General features: G+C 45.7%; 1 protein-coding gene across 4 annotated transcripts in view; it reads right to left on the bottom strand.

Annotated features, from left to right (window-relative positions):
* Positions 1–17439, bottom strand: part of nbeal2 (neurobeachin-like 2) — a 35304-nt gene that overhangs the window by 2213 nt on the left and 15652 nt on the right. For 3 of the 4 annotated variants that reach the window (XM_030102492.1, XM_030102495.1, XM_030102494.1), the window contains 35 exons: positions 17340–17432; positions 17001–17172; positions 16173–16306; positions 15093–15252; positions 14628–14730; positions 14328–14478; positions 14064–14219; positions 13815–13974; positions 13412–13500; positions 12580–13302; positions 12278–12462; positions 11935–12091; positions 10090–10233; positions 8627–8950; positions 7450–7599; positions 7185–7342; positions 6954–7078; positions 6740–6857; positions 5961–6118; positions 5748–5881; positions 5517–5624; positions 5340–5435; positions 5117–5241; positions 4871–5011; positions 4634–4764; positions 4440–4549; positions 4239–4356; positions 4032–4129; positions 3817–3930; positions 3634–3720; positions 3116–3219; positions 1718–1890; positions 1537–1631; positions 1315–1431; positions 62–223 (listed from right to left, as the gene is read on the bottom strand). In XM_030102492.1, the coding sequence (XP_029958352.1) occupies positions 62–223; positions 1315–1431; positions 1537–1631; positions 1718–1890; positions 3116–3219; positions 3634–3720; positions 3817–3930; positions 4032–4129; positions 4239–4356; positions 4440–4549; positions 4634–4764; positions 4871–5011; positions 5117–5241; positions 5340–5435; positions 5517–5624; positions 5748–5881; positions 5961–6118; positions 6740–6857; positions 6954–7078; positions 7185–7342; positions 7450–7599; positions 8627–8950; positions 10090–10233; positions 11935–12091; positions 12278–12462; positions 12580–13302; positions 13412–13500; positions 13815–13974; positions 14064–14219; positions 14328–14478; positions 14628–14730; positions 15093–15252; positions 16173–16306; positions 17001–17172; positions 17340–17432 (5373 nt within the window). The remainder of the gene's footprint in view (positions 1–61; positions 224–1314; positions 1432–1536; positions 1632–1717; positions 1891–3115; positions 3220–3633; positions 3721–3816; positions 3931–4031; positions 4130–4238; positions 4357–4439; positions 4550–4633; positions 4765–4870; positions 5012–5116; positions 5242–5339; positions 5436–5516; positions 5625–5747; positions 5882–5960; positions 6119–6739; positions 6858–6953; positions 7079–7184; positions 7343–7449; positions 7600–8626; positions 8951–10089; positions 10234–11934; positions 12092–12277; positions 12463–12579; positions 13303–13411; positions 13501–13814; positions 13975–14063; positions 14220–14327; positions 14479–14627; positions 14731–15092; positions 15253–16172; positions 16307–17000; positions 17173–17339; positions 17433–17439) is intronic. The other variant, XM_030102493.1, reaches the window with a different exon arrangement.

Below are 17439 nucleotides of genomic sequence, written 5' to 3'. Positions count from 1 at the left end.
GTGAGATAATGAGGGAGCTTGCGCGTGTGCTGTCGTGCGCGGCGCGTTCGTCGGAGTATACCTTCCTGTGGGAGCATTCCTCCAGAGACGTCTGGACGACGATGTGACCCTCCATGCCCACCTGGAGCTCGGAGATCTGGGCCGGGACGGAGCTGTCGCCGGGGGGCCGCAGCGTCCGCAGGAACTGGCCTCGCCGCACCGTGTGAACGATCACCGTCCCGTCCTGACGGGCAGTGAACGCAGCACGACCATCAGCGCGGGGTGAAAACAAACACTCCCATTCTGAAACCTACCCTGGTTATCATGGCTTCCTCTTTATGTTTTCAAATACTGTACAGTAAAGCAGGCATCGCCAGGTGATTTTCAGTTGAGTTTACTGTATTTCCCCTGGGAAAACGTGTTTCTTAATTTCTTCCCTGATGTTTTCTTTTTTTTTTTTTCCCTTCACCCACATACTGGCATTCAGTCTGTTTACTCTTTGGAAGGTAAGTGGGGGAGAAAACTATGTTAATGTATGAGGGCATGTGGTACTAACTGAGAGCGAAAAAATGTAGGTCAGCTCATATTTTTAAAATATTCTCAGTGTTTTCAATAATTATACTGCCCAATAGCACTGGTCTGTGTTATTCAGGGTCGGGAAAAGAAGGGAGGACATGTGTCAGATTAACACCTTGGTTGTTTAATTATGCCAACATTAACGCTGGCGCTCTACTCTTGATCAGTATTATCCACATCCCTGCTGTATGTCTGCAGCATTTCCCCAGGAAAAACTGTGGATGATAAACCTGAAGGCAATGCTACGTCTGACCTACTAACCACCTTCGTGGAGACACAGAAATTCCAGTTGAGCAACACTCATAAATGACTTTTCTCTAAATCTCCACAGTATAATCGAAGACTGAAAAGTTAGCGTCAAAGAAAATGCACGAGGTTTAAATAAACTTAACCGGTTTAGACTACAATGGTTTTTTTCCATCCCCGAAATTAGACAATTCTGAAATCATGGCACATGGAGCAGAGTATAATGGGGAGAAAACGCAACTCGTTGAAACTGTTGTTAGCCGTGGTTGTGTTATGAGGAGTGAGAAATTCTGGCTATAGGATGGAAACATCTGTCTCTTTATAACTACTAAAGCTGCTTCCTGTCGCTGGCACACACTCCTCTCTCATGTCTAATGAAGAACATCACGGTTCTCTTGGAGAACCTCCAAGTGGTGTTCTCATGCATACTGCTGCCATTAATGCCGAGTGCAAGCATTTACACATGGACAAACCGACACAACTGAACCTCATAAGTGTTTTTAATCAAGTGACCTTTGACCCGGAGACAGCCATGTCCAGTTCGGTGCTGATGGCCACACAGGTCACCTCCTGGTCGTGTCCACAGAGGATCTGCACGGGTCGAGGAGACAGGCCGCTGGAGAAGCCGCCCTGAAAGAGGAGAAGAGGAAAACATAATGCAAAAAGCTGGTGTTGGTGTTGTGGAAAATCGTGCGAGCGTGTGCGATTGGTGTCGGAAAACGCCGAGACGCTCACCTGCTGCAGGACCTGCCACACTATGCAGGATGTGTCCTTGGAGCCAGAGATGAGGTAGATTCCACACAGATCCAGAGCCAGGCAGGTGACGACGTCTTCGTGAAGCACACGAGAAAACAATTAGCACACGGCGCCGCAGAGAGGGACGACGCGTCCGGGGCGCGACGGCGGGAGCGCTCACCGATGTGCCGGCAGATCCTGCCCACCAGCTTGCCTTTCCCCAGCTGGGTGACGCGCAGGCTGCAGTCCCAGTGGCCCCCGCTGAACAGCAGGCGGCCGTCGTTGGAGACCACCAGCACCCGGGCGCTGAGCCCCACTTCGGGGGAGAAGGGTCCGCTCAGGAAACGCTGCGTCCTGAAAGACACACGAGGCGGGACAGCGAGAGATCAAAGCCAGTTCAAAACATGTGGGGAGAAGGAGCCGGAGCCGAAAAGTAGATGAGATTTATAATAGGCCGTTAAACTGTCCTGACATCTGCAAATTACACTCTGTGTGAAATCCATGCTTCAAATGCGTCTTATCATGATTTACTCTCTGTAAAAATATCCCCATTCAAGATCAGTTAAAAATATCCGCCATTAAACCGACTCTCAGTTAATTAAACAGGCTTTGAAGCTTGGAGGACGGCGAGGCAGATGTTTTGCTTTCATCCCACTGTTGAAGGGTTTTTTTTTTTGTCCCTCACTGTAAAATTATGATGGCTGCAAGTGGCTTGTGCTCTACGGTTTGTGATATTGCGGCGAGAAAATTACCATTCATCAGTAAAACGCAAAAAGTAGCAAAAAGTGTTTTACTGTGTTTGTGGAGTCGTTAATGATGCTGTATTTTGAAGATGGTTTTTTTTTCCTTCATGAAGTGAGAAACAGCAGCATAGATGTACAACAAAATTAAAAGTGTCATCCAATCTAAACGTAATGCATAAAAACCACTAAAAACACTCTAAAATCCACTAAAAGCACTAAACAAACGTAGGAAAGCACAAGCAGAAACCCCTGACTCACAGGCAAGCATGCATTCAGATGGAATCGTTTTGCAAGAAGAGAGAGTTATATACAAACTTTTGAAACATTTATGAACATGATTCTGTTAAACCAACATGCAATATCATCAAAAAAAACATCTGATCTGTATCTGATTCTCTCTAAATACAATAACGCCAAACACACAGCCAATTTCATTAAGATAAGACAATACTTTAATATACAATGCATGGGAACAACGGGACGGCCGACAGATTCCTGATGTTTGGGATTACACAAAAACCCCACAACGAAAGATCTGTGCTTCATTCTGAAAGTTGTTTTAGAAAACCTTCCAGCAGAATTCCTTCTAAAACTGTAAGTTTGATCAGACTAAATACAGATGTCACCTCTGTAAATTCACTTTGTTTCATGCTAAGTGATAGAATCAGTTAATAACGCCTCTATTTCGAGAGTGTTCTTGTTCTGCAAACATTTTCTGAATGTTTGGACAGTGTACCAAATTTTTGGGTGAAACTGTATATCTATATTTTTAATAAAAAAGAAACGACCCATAAATGTGTGGCTGACATGAGAGTAACACTTGAGAAGGCACTCACTTGGTCATGTTGGGGTCTTTAGTGAACGTGAAGTAGTTGGCGATCTGCTTGTCGTATGGGAGCCAGCTGTGCGTTCCGATTAAACCGTTGGAACTGACGGTCACCTGTTGACAAAAAGCACCGCCGCATAAATATGATACACTTTTTAAATGAGCCGAAGACCTTAAAAACTCCTTATAAAGACACCACACAAGACTTCAGAAAACCATCAAAGATCAGGCAGAAGAGTTTATGCAGTCATTTAAGCATCGTAGGAATATTACAGACTGAAAAGAAATCTTTAATGTAAAATGTAAAACCACAGATAAGGAGTTTTTTTTGTTCAATTGACAGAAGTCGTCAATAAAAATAGTTCAAGTCAACAAGAATTTGCCAATTCTGTAGTGGTTTAGGGAAAATAGAAGGCCTTTATTTCTTGTCCTATCAGTGTGAATATTTTCGTACTTGTCTTTGCGGCTCTGCAGTCTATACGCCTGCTCTCTGTAGCGGCAATAACAATTTACTGAAGTCACTCTCACCAGTGTGTCGGAGTGCTGGATCATGAAGGGGCGGTTCTTGTTCTTCGGCACCACAGCCTGGACCAGAGGAAGCCCGTCACTCACCACCTGATGCACACACGAACACGCACAAGTAAATACATACCTACAGCTGCAACACGCATCAGAGGAAAGGCGGGCCGTAAAGTTCTTTTAGGGACCCACCTCCACAAACGGACGCAGTTTTTCGAGCTGCTCAAAGATGCTCGGGGGCAGAGTGTCCAGACGGGCCTGCCGCCTGGCTGCGTTCTCTGCTGACATCCGGGGAGGATGAGGCTCCTGTTCACAGGAGGAGATGTGTCACAGAAGCTCTGCGTTTAAAACTGAAACTCAGAAAACTGACTCTTAGAAACCGGCTGTGGTTCCGTGTCGAAGCGGACCTTCAGGAGCTGACAGGGTGTCTGTCCAAAGTTGCTGATGATGCCTTCCAAGGCTTTACGCTCGTTCTCATTCGCAATCGCGTCAAGATCCACAGCACCTGCGGAGAGGCCAAATCACTGTCTGTTATTCATCAAGAAAGAATAACAATCCATCCAAAAATACAGCACCAGAGAGAGGATGAGGGAGAATCGTCTCCATCGTCTTACCCTCATAAGTGCAATAGTAGAAGACATTGAGAGCGTCCACTGCCTCTTCTCCTCTCTGCTTGTAGCCAAAGATCAGATCGATCCACTCATGGAGGTGACTGGAGACATGCTCGGATTCCTACAGAGCAGAAACCCGGTTCATTCTCATCTCTTTACTGTAATAAAAGAGGACTCAGGCTCTGGGTGTCTGTGCAGTCTCACCAGGGCTTTCCTGTGTTTCCTGATAAAGTCTTCCCTTGAAGTGGCCCAGCGAGGCAGCACAACATCTGTCACCGGGTCCTGAGATATCTGTAGCTGGCCCAGGTCAAAGCCTGCAACAGCCGCGAGTTCACATACTCACATTCCAACAACACCAACGAGAGCGATTTGCTTTCAAACAGTAAACGTCTCGTCACCGTTCATGTTCTGGAGGAATTCTGGGAAGTAGAAGAACTCCGGGATGAGCTCCTTGACGTCGGCTGGACTCTCCATGCGAGCCTGCCAGGCTGCTGCCACCGAGTGGAACTGTCTGTCTGCACAGTCGAACCTGCACAACAACGACGACGACGACGACGACAACAACGACAGCACGGACCGATGTCAGATCAGGGAATACAGAGGTCGTCTGCGCAGAAGCAGGAATCGTCTCCCACCTGCCGCTCTGCAGCTGGATGTGCAGGGTGGTGAAAGGCTCCGTGCGGATCATGTAGTGCATGACTCCCGCTGCGTTAGAGTAGTGTGTGCCATAGTGGAATTTATCAATGGTGCCTGATGGGTCCTCAAAGCTGTCATACCTGCAGAGAGGAAACCAAAGAATGATCAGTTAAAAAAAACGCACAGCTCAGCTGATCTGAAGCTGTAATCTGCTCAACACACTGACGCCTGACAAAACCACATACTTCTCTCTGACGTTCTGAGCGTGCCGCGGGTTGACCACGCCGATGGGCTTCGACAAGTCTCTGAAGACAGCCGGGTCATCCAGATCCAGAATGGGAGATGTGTAATCACACAGAATCCAGGGGAACTGAAGAAGAAACAAAACAACAAAGTGCTTTATTAGGCTTTCTGTCACTAAGATCCATCTTTGGTAATAAACGGGACAGGTAGAGGCCAAACACTAACCACAGGATACTGCGACAGGTCGTTGTACGTGCGTCCAGAGATGGTATTCAGCTGCATCAGATACTCGAAATTGGAGATTTCCCTGCAGACCCATTTCTGAGAACAACAGCAGACTGGTGAGCCGCCTGGATGTCATTCAGCTCAGAAAGCTCAGCTTCATACGGAGTGAATGAGCACCTGTGTGAGTCCAGACGCCTTCAGCAGCTCTTGGGGTGAGCGGGAGCCGAAGTAGAACAGGTTCGGAGGCCGGAGTCCCAGGATCCTCGAGTACACTTTGTTTCGTACCTGAAGTGTGAGAGATTCACATTTTGTTTTTCCAGAGGTTTTTAAATGAATCCTACACGTCACCTCAAAAGATTCACTTTCATTGCAGTGAAAAAGCACAGACTGATTTAAAAGGAAGGTCACCTTCTTTTTGAAGTTGATGAAGTAGTGCGACTGGTCAATGAAGAAAAGCTCCAGCGCAGACCGCCGCAGGTTGTAGCGCCGCAGGTGAACCTCTCGAAGCTGAGACAGGGGTCTCTTAAAGTCGAACCCGATTCCTGGAGACGCATTTGTGAGTCACGTCAGACACAACACTTCTTAAAATGATGAAAGAGATTCTTACCACACATTTCTTACCGTCCTCCGTCTCCTCCTTGTCACTACTGCCGTCGTAGAAGTAGAGGTGATGTGTAGTGACCTCCAGACGACCGGGAACAACGGCCACGATGGTGATGAGCTCGCAGTCCTCGGACAAAACCAGCTTTTCTTTCTGGCTCTCGTCTTCTCCTTCACCCCTGGAAAACATGGGAAAAGTTTAACCTCAATCTGCTGCTGATTACAGTTTAAACATAATATTTTAAATCTTTTCATATTGTTTAAAGGTCTGTTTCATGAATTAATACAATCATAAAAGTCACACCTGCATAGATTTCCCCTGTATTTTGCATAAGCTTAAATATCTCAAGTCTTTCTTGTTTTATTCTTTGCAATTTTAGAACAATATCTCCCTGTTTGATCACATCGGGTAGGTTTCCTGTTTTATAACCACAGGCTAGAATTATCTATCAAATCCCCTCAAAAAGCTGGATACTATTGTTTTTATTTCTGTTTGTTTTTGTGAATGTAGGAAACACTTTTAGAAGCAGCTGCAGGTTAAACACAGCTGAGCTCTTCATGTTTTACACATCCTGCCAGCAGCAGAGACAAAAGGTCAAAAGAATAAAAAAAAACACGCAACGCTGCTCAGCAGAAGATTAATCTTAGAAAATGAGGAACTGAAATGTGGAACCACTTCAAGAAATATTGTTTTTGATGAAGAACTGGGAGAGGACAACTGATGAATGAAGAAGTAATCCACACACACAAGGGGAACAACGTCTTATTTATAAGAAGAGTGACAGAAACGTGAGACTCACGTGTCGTCTACATGGACCAGGTCCTCCTCTCCTAACTGGTCGTCCTCCATGTCGCTGACTTTCGCCTCCTTAGCGACAGCCAGTGGGATCTGTTCAGTGCTGCGGGGGCTTTCAGCTCCTGATGGGCAGAAACAATGACAGACGTGATCTGTGTGTCTTTTTGCTTAAAGCGGAACAAAAAAAGAAAGTCGTTTTTCCACGACGGGAGACGTACCCATGTTGTCTCTCAGGGCGCTGGCTTCACTGTGGGGGTCGTAGTTATAGTTGGGCACAAGTTTGAGACGCATCTTTGAATAGGTCTCTGCATTGGAGAGTTTCCATTTCACCTCCACTTGAACCCTAACATTTTTAAAAAAATAAAATAAAACACAGTGAGATCATTTTACTTTGAAAAGTCTGATTTGAAGGAGTTTCCTCTCAGGTAGGATGACTGAGATCATGTCACCTGCTGGCCCAGGCTCCTCTCTCACTGGTCAGAAGTCTGCGAAACGCTTTCCAGTGCTGCAACACCACCCCCTGCTGGGCAGAGTTCTGCTTCTGCCAGCTCAGGTACCGGTTGTTCTCACTCCTGACTCGCTTCAGGTACGGATTTACAATCATCTCCTGTGTTTTCACAGTCACACACACACACGCACACACAGCAGTCAGGTTAAAGCTGAAACTGCACTCCAGCAAAGTCACACGCTGGAGACGGACGCTCGTCTCACTACCTGAAACTTGGACTTGGTGTCAGCTCGATCTTTGTCCCGTTTGTAGGCCGTGCTCATCAGGTCATCGTAGCACGAGTTCCAGAAATTGGACATGATGTCGTGGCTCTTCCCGAACGTCTCCAGCTCATAATCCTTCATGGTGGACTGAACCTGGACACAAAGCAGCAAAGAAGGATTTAATTCAGCAAAAAATAAACAAATACTTCACATGTTCCTCATGCAAATATCCAGGAAAGTAGGTGAATGAGTGACACAGAAAAACAAACCATTTTACAATCAAACCTCATCTCATATCTCCAACCTTCCCATGAGATATGAAAGAATGAAGCCATATAATGTTTGATTTCTTATCTTAATACAAAACGTGCGACTCCTGACACAGTAAGATAAGACCTTGCCGGGAAGAAGCAACAACTTCCCTTCTTTTCCTAAATGAAAGGTCAGTTATTGTGAAACAGTGGTTGAGTGGTTAACACACTGGCTTGTCAGGGACTAAAGTCCTGGTTTGATTCCTTACGAGACTTAATCTTGCATGTTTTTGTTTTGTTTTTTTTCTCCTAATTTCCACCGTAGCTCTCTCAAATCAGCAGGAGGGTTTTTTTTTCCTGTTCCTCCTGAAAATGCACACATGTTTCAGGAAGCCATTACGTTATTAAAATATAAGCAGACCGACAGGACGCGTCCACCGAAGTGAACGAGAAAACTGCTTTGGCTAAGGTTCAAAACTGTCACAATGAAGTGATTCCATACCGGTTAATGTATAGTGGGATCTGTATACATAAGTAATCTAAACAAAAGCAGATTTATGAACACACGCTGCCACGGAGAGCAGTGATAAATCTGCATTCGGCTCCAGAACAGAGCATCTGTTTGGCATCTGTTCATAAAATATGTCAACTACAAGTTCAAGTATAAACTGATCTCTGCTTTAAATACGCCGGGGGTCAGCCAGAAAACCCTTCTCGGCACGGCGCAGGCATGTTGCTCACTTTCATAACATACATTTAGTTATTCTTCCTATTTTATGTTATTGGAAAGTTTGAATTTAGACTTCCGACGGACTTCCAGGGAGGTAATGTCAGAAATGCATGTGAAAAATCCCCAGAGTACACAGTGTGACAGCCAGATGATGAACGACTACAGACAAACCAAAGACGGAGGAAAAGGCTCGTTTCACCTTCAGCTGGTAAAACTCCTTCCACTCCACGGTGTGAGAGAAATCCTTCAGGTCCTGGGCGAAGGTGGTGCTGCCGTTGGTGACGGGCAGGTTGGGCAGCAGGCTCTGGAGGGTGACGGGGTCGGCGTGTTGGTCCAGCAGCGTGCGCATGATGGGCACCAGATGGGAGAAAGTGTCGGACGGCCTGCAGTTTCTCTCGTCCAGTACGCCGTCCGAACACAAGGGGGCACCGAGACGACCCAGCAGGAAGCAGACCTCCTCCCAGCTCAGGCAGAGCACGGTCTGCAGGAGGCTGTGGAGCTTCACGTAGGCCATCACACACACCTGGGGAGGCAACAGGCCACTGTCATTCATTTTCTTATTCCATGAAAATAAAATCAGCAAAACAATTTCAATTGCTAAGAGAACATCATTATTTTAGTAAAAGTGTTATAATGTTGGTTCAATATAGAGAAAGTAAATAATTTTTCTTATAGAGAACATCAGGGATGATACACTGGTCTTTTAACTTTTTTATTACAATTCTTATTTATGGTCTTTTCAGAACAGTGGCTTTCATAGTGTGGGCTGAGCAGGAAGAAATCAAGGGTCTGATGGCTCCAACTTTCAAAACTATTGATTGCTTTATCGACGGAAAATTTGTAAAAATAAAATAAAAGTTTCAGTGGGGAAAAATAAACATGTAGACTAAATAGAATAACTTTTTTTTTTAAGTCAACAGCATTAAATGAAACACAAATACTAGTATTTTGTAAAGGCTGCCAACATATATAGTGTATAACTTTGAGCTGAATCTTAATTATTTAACAGTAGCAGAATGAAGTTCTGGATAAAGTTTTCAAAATTGACTTAAATTGTCATTAATTAACTTAATTCATCTCCAACACTAGACTTAAAAGCTTTGTCCCATTTGTGGTTTATTTCCTAAACTGAGTCAACTACAGCAGCCTCAGGCTGTTTTTTTTTTTTTTTTTTTGCAATAGTGATCAGCAGTGTGAAATTACATTCATTCATCAATGATGTGACATTTTGAAAAAAAAAACGTCTTTGTGGGAGACATGATGCTTTGGAGAGGAACAGATTCAGCAGCATGTGTCAAAAACCCTTCAGCTCATTTATGGTTACTCGCTTGATCCTACAGGATGACGATGGGCGGCGGCGGCGGCGGCGGCAGCAGCAGCAGCCGTAACTCAGAGAGGAGCTGCCCTTTCATACAGAACACTCCCTCCGAGGAATGACTGCAATGTCTTTGAAAAGCAGTGAAACCCATAGAAGGCCTGGTATTTCAAAACTGACTTTATCTGACTGCACTTATCAGGCTAAATAAATATTGTAAATCACTTTAAAATGATTTGATGCCGCTTTCAATCTTGATAATGGCTTGGAGTTGTGAAATCTGTGCATCATGAGAGAAAGCTGATGGCTGACGGTTCTTGACGGATGGAGCTGTGGGTTCCGCTGACCTGCGAGTGCTGCTGCTGGATGTATCCTGTGATGATCCGAAGGCCAATCTGAGCCATTTCTTTGAGCTCGGTGTTCCCCGGGCTGCCGGGGGTGCTATGCCAGGCCTGCAACCTGTCCAGCAGGTTCACCATCCCTTCGAAGATCTGCAATGCAACAACAGCCGTCAACAAAAGGGCCTCGTCAAAAAGGCCCGACCTGTTTCCACACCTTCGACTCTCAAGCTGAGCATGAAGTCATTCAGTACATTAAATACAACTAAGCCCGCATTTAAAAAGGTGAGTCAGCTCCTACCTACACCCAGCCACGACTCCAAACCCTCCGGGAAGACACAAACAAGACCTTTTGGCCTCGTGTTTAAGACAGTAACTCACAATACTGACAGCCACACCCGAATACTTTGGCTTTGTATTTAGCATGTCAGAAAGCAAAGGCTCCAATATTGGTTTTCAACATTTCCTTTACTCACGTAGAGCTGAAATGAAGAAATACTAATTACAAAACATGAACCCAACATTTAGAATGAGTCAAATTAATTTCATGGTGAAAGGAAGGACTCAGACCTGCAGATTCTTCACCCAACATTCAACGTACTCAGCCAAACGAAGAAAGTTAACGCAAAACTTCTCAGCAAAAGAAACTTATGAGAGGAAGGAGATGCTGCACTGAGATGTGAGCTTTTGAAATTCATCAATAATTTAAACTGAGAACAGCATTTGCAGAAACCAATTACTGTCTGGCTGCACGGCACCGATATGCTCTGTAATTCTGCTGTAACCGAAAAATCATTTTCAACTCAGTTTGTTCAACAAACAGAGCGAGGGGGGCGCTTACTCCTGTTTACTCCCATTTGCTGTGGTCGGTTAGAGAAGAGAAATCCAAAGCAACTGAAAATGACAGATATAAAACCAAAAAACTGAAAACAGCAAGCTTGACCGAGTTAAAAGGTCCACTGAACCTTTGGGAGGTCAAGGGTAAAGCTGAAGCAAAGGTCAGCGGTCAGAGAGGAGAAAAAAGGTTGGATCAACCAAGAGACAAGTAGTAGTTATAAATATTTTCGTTTTTTTTTTTTTTTCCTGTTGTTAGTAATCACTCACGTAGCCCCTAAACCCTGGTGGTACTTAAAGTGGTTGTTTGTCTATGTTCACAACAACAACAGAAGTTAACAAATTTCACAAACTGCTCAATACCAGTTTTTATAATGTCTGTAAACACAAACGTATCAATGAATTCAACAAGTCTTTCAAAATGAAGTTCAGTTTCAATATAATGAACACATTTACACATTTTAATAAATATTGAAAGTAATCAGATTTTCATAAGATAATTTCATACACTACTTGTATTTCTTGCACAGTAAACACTAGCTGATGTCATTCCATTTCTGTTTTCTCTCATTCTTTGCTGTCGTTCCATAAAGACATAAAATGCTTGGACACAGGACTTTAAGAAGATATTTCCTGTCCCACTGTATTTCTGATCAGCCTGTCGCTGCACAGACACACACAGACACAGACACAGACTCAGACACAATAAGATTCACAATGAGCACATTCAAAGGAAAGAAGAGGAAGTGAAATCTAATAACTTGACATTTTTGGGCTTTGACTTGATCCATGTTAATAAATCCTTCTGCTGTCATGTCGATGCGTTTGCTTTTTTTCAGCTCGGTCTGCATATTTTTAATATTCACATGAAACAACAGACTTCTGGACTTAAAAATCCTACATCTTCTCTGCGATTTTCACAACCAGACTTTATCGAGGTGGATTCCACCGTTCAATGATGGGATTAATAAAAGGTGACAAAAAAAAGAGTCATTAGTCCATGGGACTCAGGCGATCTACCTTTTCACTCCACACTGCCTGGTTGTCTGTACCCTCAGAAAACAGGAAGTCCTGCAGCAGCCGGAGGAGTCGAACCAAACTGGGGCAAAACGGCAGCGTCACTCCCTGGGCAACTCTCAGGTCTGACAGAGACGACTCCAGCATCATCTCCAAAAGACTGCAGACACGTGGAAAACAAAGAAGCCCATGGACACGTCACTTTGATATATTTATAAACGCTCAGACAAAGAGTGAAGCGGATGAAAGTTGCGTTTCATGTTACTTTATCGCACGAGAGCCACGCCGCTGAATCAAAGTCTTTCTCCTCTGAGGGGAAGTGAACGCTGAAATCAATGTAACTGACCTGCGTTTGATGTCGTCAGGAGGACGGACCAGCTGGCAGGAGGAGCCCAGTTTGGTGAGAACAGAAAACACTTGTCCTCTTTCTCTCCAAACCACATCCTCTGCTCCCTCTGCCCCGCTGCCGCTCCACAACACAGAGAAGACGATGTTGGTTAGCAGATTGCACAACTCCTCCTCAGGGGTCTGCTGTAACGCAGAGAGCTTGTGGTCAGAGAGAGAGCACTTCAAAATGTCATCTCAGACAGATCGTTGGTTCATTTAAAAATCCATATTCAGCCTGGTGATCTCAAACGGCAGCCAGACCTGTGGGTTGGACGTATTGGAGATGGTGTCTCCGGTCGGAGGGTCCGTCCCGTAGCTGATATCGTCGAGCACGTTGGACAAGCTGGAGCACTTCCTGGGCCTGAGCGGCGGGAACGGCTTGCCTTGCTCCAAAGGAGACGGCGTGTTCGTCAGACTGCCTGCCGGGGTGTGAGACCCCGTCTCGCCGAAGCCGCCCAGGTCCAAATCGAAGGGCGATGTACCAAACGGAGACAGAGGCTGGTAGTCCCTGCCCTCTTCGTCGGGGTGAGGCGAAGCGATATCGACCGGATTGGAGGTGATGGACGAGTGGCTGTCCTGATCCACCGAGTCAAACGACCGAAAATGGATGGAGCCGGTGAAATTCCTCAGCGTTCCTCCACCTCCGCTGGACGGCGACTGGGACAAATCGGAGAATCCCTCTGAAACGTCCCGCTGGCCACCGTCGTCCTCCTCGTCCTCGTCCTCCACGTCCTGCAGGCCGCGGTAGCTGAGGAAGATGTCGGCGTGCGCGTCCTCGATGACCAGGGCGTCGTCTCTGCGCAGCGGGGGCCGGCAGCCCGGGTCCGAGGAGCCGTGGGAGCCATGGGAGCCGGAGTCGGCGATGCTGGCGGCGTAGGAAGCGTAGGACTCTTTGACGTAGAGTTTGGTGAGAACGTCCTGCCAGCCGGGCTGCTTGGCGAGCTGCTTCACGCAGTCCTCATTGGAGTGGATCAGATGGAAAAGCTGGAATGAGTGAGAGAGGGACTGTTTTCATCACTCAAATGACTGATTTTCATCAGTACGTCAGTGAAACGTTAACAGGCAGAGAATTAATTTTGAAAGGAGGACTGACCTTGCGGCAGACGTCCAATCGGACAGAGAGGTCAGCTCGATGGGACAGGCACACCACAGCCAGGAGGTCACGGAAATTTGGACTTGCATCTGGAAGGCAGCAGCAACACATCTGTCAAAATCATTTTAAATTGAACCACAAAACCCTGCTGTCATATGGAGCTGCATGCTGGCCTCATAGTGACGATACCAGCAGTTAGTGTAAAGGTTTTCTCACACAGCGCAAAAAAAAATCCCACGTTTCAGGTTAACTGGTGAACTGCCTGCGGGCAGGAATGTGTGTGACTGTCTCTCTCTGTAACAGACTGGAGGCCCGACCAGGATCGGCCCTGCCTTCAGTACCATGTCACCCAAAGTTGGATTAAGAAGCACAGAGGACGGATGAATAGTTCTTGTGTTGTTACCTGTAGCGAGGACCTGCTCGTACAGACAGCGCACGGTTGTCATGGTTACAGGAACGTCTTCAAGAAAACAAACAAGGCCAAGATAGCCGAAATCCTTCAATTTAATGCGCTGCTTGTTGCGCTCAGACACTCGCTCGCTCTTGAGGATTTTGTATAAAACCTGCAACGTCACAGGGAAAGTTCGTGAGCTTTGTCCGCGTTTTGATTTGCACAAAAAGGCGAACGGGAGGGAGGTCGAGGTTTCCTCACCCTGAAGACTCTCTCTCTGGCTTCATCCCCGAAGCTTGTGGTGAGCAGCAGACTGTAGAGCTGCTCCACGCCCCACTCCAGCAGGACGGCCTGCACCTGCTCGCGGGGAGGGCTGCTCCTCAGCAGCTCATACAGCACGTCCAGGGCGCTCACCACCTGATCCGCGACGGCAGAAAGACAGGAGACAGTTTGAATGAAAAAAAAAAAAAGAGCATCAAGTAAAAAGACTGTGAAATATCACACCGGGAAGGTCGTGAGTCTGACCTGCTGCTCCTCTCGCACAGTCACAATGTAGCCAAGGAGGCTGTGCAGCTCCTCTGTCGTCGGAGATTTCAGAAAGTCTTTCAGCAGCGTGAAGAGAGACGTCCGAATTGTCTGCTTCTCGTCAGACAGAGAGCTGCCGTCTTTCTCCACACTGAGGCCACAGACATAAACACAGAAATGACAGCGAACGCATGAAAATGAAGCATGGGATGTTTAACACTGCAGCTGAGTAGGTGTGAGTTATTATAATCATGTGTGAATTCACTCATCCGTGTCCTCATCTCACACCGGAAGGCTCACCTGTAGTATGTCCGAATGGTATCCAGAATGTACTGAACCCCGTACCTCCTCTTCAGCCGCTGCTTGTTTTTGTTTATCACAGACATCAGGTATTGCACATGAGCTTTGGAAGAGGAAGGAGGAAAAAAAAAAAAGAAAAAAAAAAGTACATTTGTTAACTCCCCTCAGGGTGACATTTAAAAATGCCAAACCAGTGTTCAAGGTCGTGCTGAAAAATTGCTGTAATTTACAAAACAGGGTACTGAAGAGGCGCTTCGGGCACAGATTCACTTTTTAATCCTTTCTACAACCTGAACCTGAATCACTGATGTACTCTATCGCCGCTCTATTGTGTTCGAGCAGCTTTTGCTCTTTTTTTCGGCGCGGCCTTGTGTGCATACATAAAAGAGCCACAAACAGCTTCGGCAGACATGAAAAGGTTCACAGGTGCATTACTCAGCGGCAGAAGGGCTACTTGTGCCTCACCCAGACAAACGGCAAAATGGCTTTTGGTCCAGATGCGGAAATTAAAGAGCAGGTGCTGGTAGAGTTGCTGCAGGAGTGGACTGTTGCCCTCATTGAAAACCTGCTCCAGCAGCAGCTGACAGGCCATCAAAACATTCATGTCCATCATGTTGCCGGGAACCTGCACAAGAGGGAACAAGACGGGTCAGTGGCACGGTGGGCCCCTATTTGTTAAGACACACATGTTGCCGTCTTTACCATTTCCACAGCGGGCACGGTTTTCTGGTTATGAGGACATCGCGTCTTTACAGGATGCTCCACCTTGACTAAGTACATTGCAACATATCCTGGCAGCGAGCGAGCATGTCAGAGCTGCAGCAGTGCCTGCAACCACTGATGATTCACATCTCTGGTAATATGCTGAGAACAACATAATCTATGTTCTCATGAATCTGGAGGAGGGCTTTACTAACCCAGATACCTGATTGGGTAACAGCTACTGCAGATGTTTTTTATTTGACGTGGCGCAGCATCACATACAGCTATCTGGCTCTACGGTAAAGGAAAATCTATCATTTGTTATCATCTGTTAATCTTTAATTAGTAAAGAAGTTGGCATTGCTACTCATTAGTATAACAGTAATGTCAGTAGAAATCTGCCATTATGACTACTTAGATCTGCTTAAAATTCAGCAAACACCATAAAAATTAAAACTTGTTAAAAAAAAAAAATTGGCAGGACTGATGGGGTTTGATAAAAAAAATGTGATGTTCAGTGCACAATTAGTGTTTGACAGTGTTTCGACAGATTTATAAACATTTTGTTTTGAAGCAGTTTGCCTTGTTTGTCATTCGGAGAAAAAGAGATCGCACAATCTGATGAAGCACATAATTTCCCCCGCAGAAGCGTTTGATACCGTCATTCTGAAAGAGCCCCTTCTGTTTCAACGCCACCAGAGCCATTCATTACACAGCGATTACACCGCAGCAATACAATGGAAAAAAGGTCAGATATTCACTCTCAGATGCTAAATCAGCGCTCCTTGTTCTTGCAATTAGTCCCCACTTGCCGGAACAGGCGGGCGAGTGGGGGCCACTTACTTTGCTGAGCATGACTCCCACGATGCTCGGCCCGTGGCACTGCAGCAGGCTCTCCTGATTGACGGAGTGATGACGAATCAGGTTTTTCACCATCAGCAGGAAGGCAGCGATGCTGTTTCTCTCCAGTCTGCTCTCTGAGCAAAACAGAAGAGAAAAAAAAAGGGCAAGAGAAGTTTTCAGACTTCCTGTAATACCCGCAGTCACATTTGTGCATTACAAAGCACTATACTATCATCTCTCCAAATGAGTCACGACTCGATACGGTTTGAATATTTGTTTCACTTTTGAGAAAAACATTTTACCAATTCGCAATGATTCAACAGTCTTTATTAGGGTTGTCTAACACTTCATGTATATAGAATTTCACCTTTCACCATTAACAAGAAGATAAAATCACTTTGAAAGGCATGCTTAATAAATAACACTCATTAGAATGTACATTAAAAAAGGCCTGAATGCATAAATAGCATTATTAAACTTTTTCTAACATGCATGCAGATAGTTTCGCTTGGTTGACTCATACGTCGAGATAAGCAACCTTTCAGATCACTGCCTCAAGTCAACATAATTAAATGAAGTGGTATTTCAAGTCTCAAGTACCAAGAAATGAAATTCAAATCACTTCTCAGAGCTTTACACACTCAGGGCGCGGTAACCAGCAACCAGATAGTGTTGCGAGAAGCATTAATTAGTGACTCACTTCTGATACTCTGGGTTGGAAACGGCCTTCCCAGAAGTCAGTGGCTCAGTGAACTAGCAACGAGGTTTCTTCTAGCACATAGTGGCAATGAAAGGATGAAATGAGAAGCGAGGCACAGCGGAGCTGACCTGCGGATTTGTTGAGCGGCAGCAGCATGGCAGCAGCGCTTCTGGGCGAGGTGAGCTCCGGTCCCAGCAAGTCTGAGGTCTCCTGGCCGCCATTGTAGACTTGCTCCGCCTCACACACCTGCTCGAGCAGGGGCAGCAACACCCCAATGCCCCCAACCACGTTCAAAACCTCCTGCATTGAATGAGGTAGAATAGAGAGAGAGAGAGCAAAGAAGATGCTTACATGGATCAGACACGAACTGAACAACAAAGGTTTTAGCAAAAAAATAAAAACAACGCAAAAGGAAAGAACACTGCAAAAATTATTCTGCTGAATTTAATAAACATCTCTCATCTAACCTTGATGTCCCAGTTCACAACCCTGTGTCCTGTAAGTCGGCCATCGTAGAGGTGATTAGGAGCCAGATCCAAACAAATCTGACTCTTAAATGCCTGAAAA

This window comes from Salarias fasciatus, chromosome 11 (genome assembly GCF_902148845.1).
Source record: "Salarias fasciatus chromosome 11, fSalaFa1.1, whole genome shotgun sequence".
Lineage (NCBI taxonomy): Eukaryota > Metazoa > Chordata > Actinopteri > Blenniiformes > Blenniidae > Salarias > Salarias fasciatus.
This window is presented reverse-complemented; position numbering and strand designations above follow the sequence as displayed.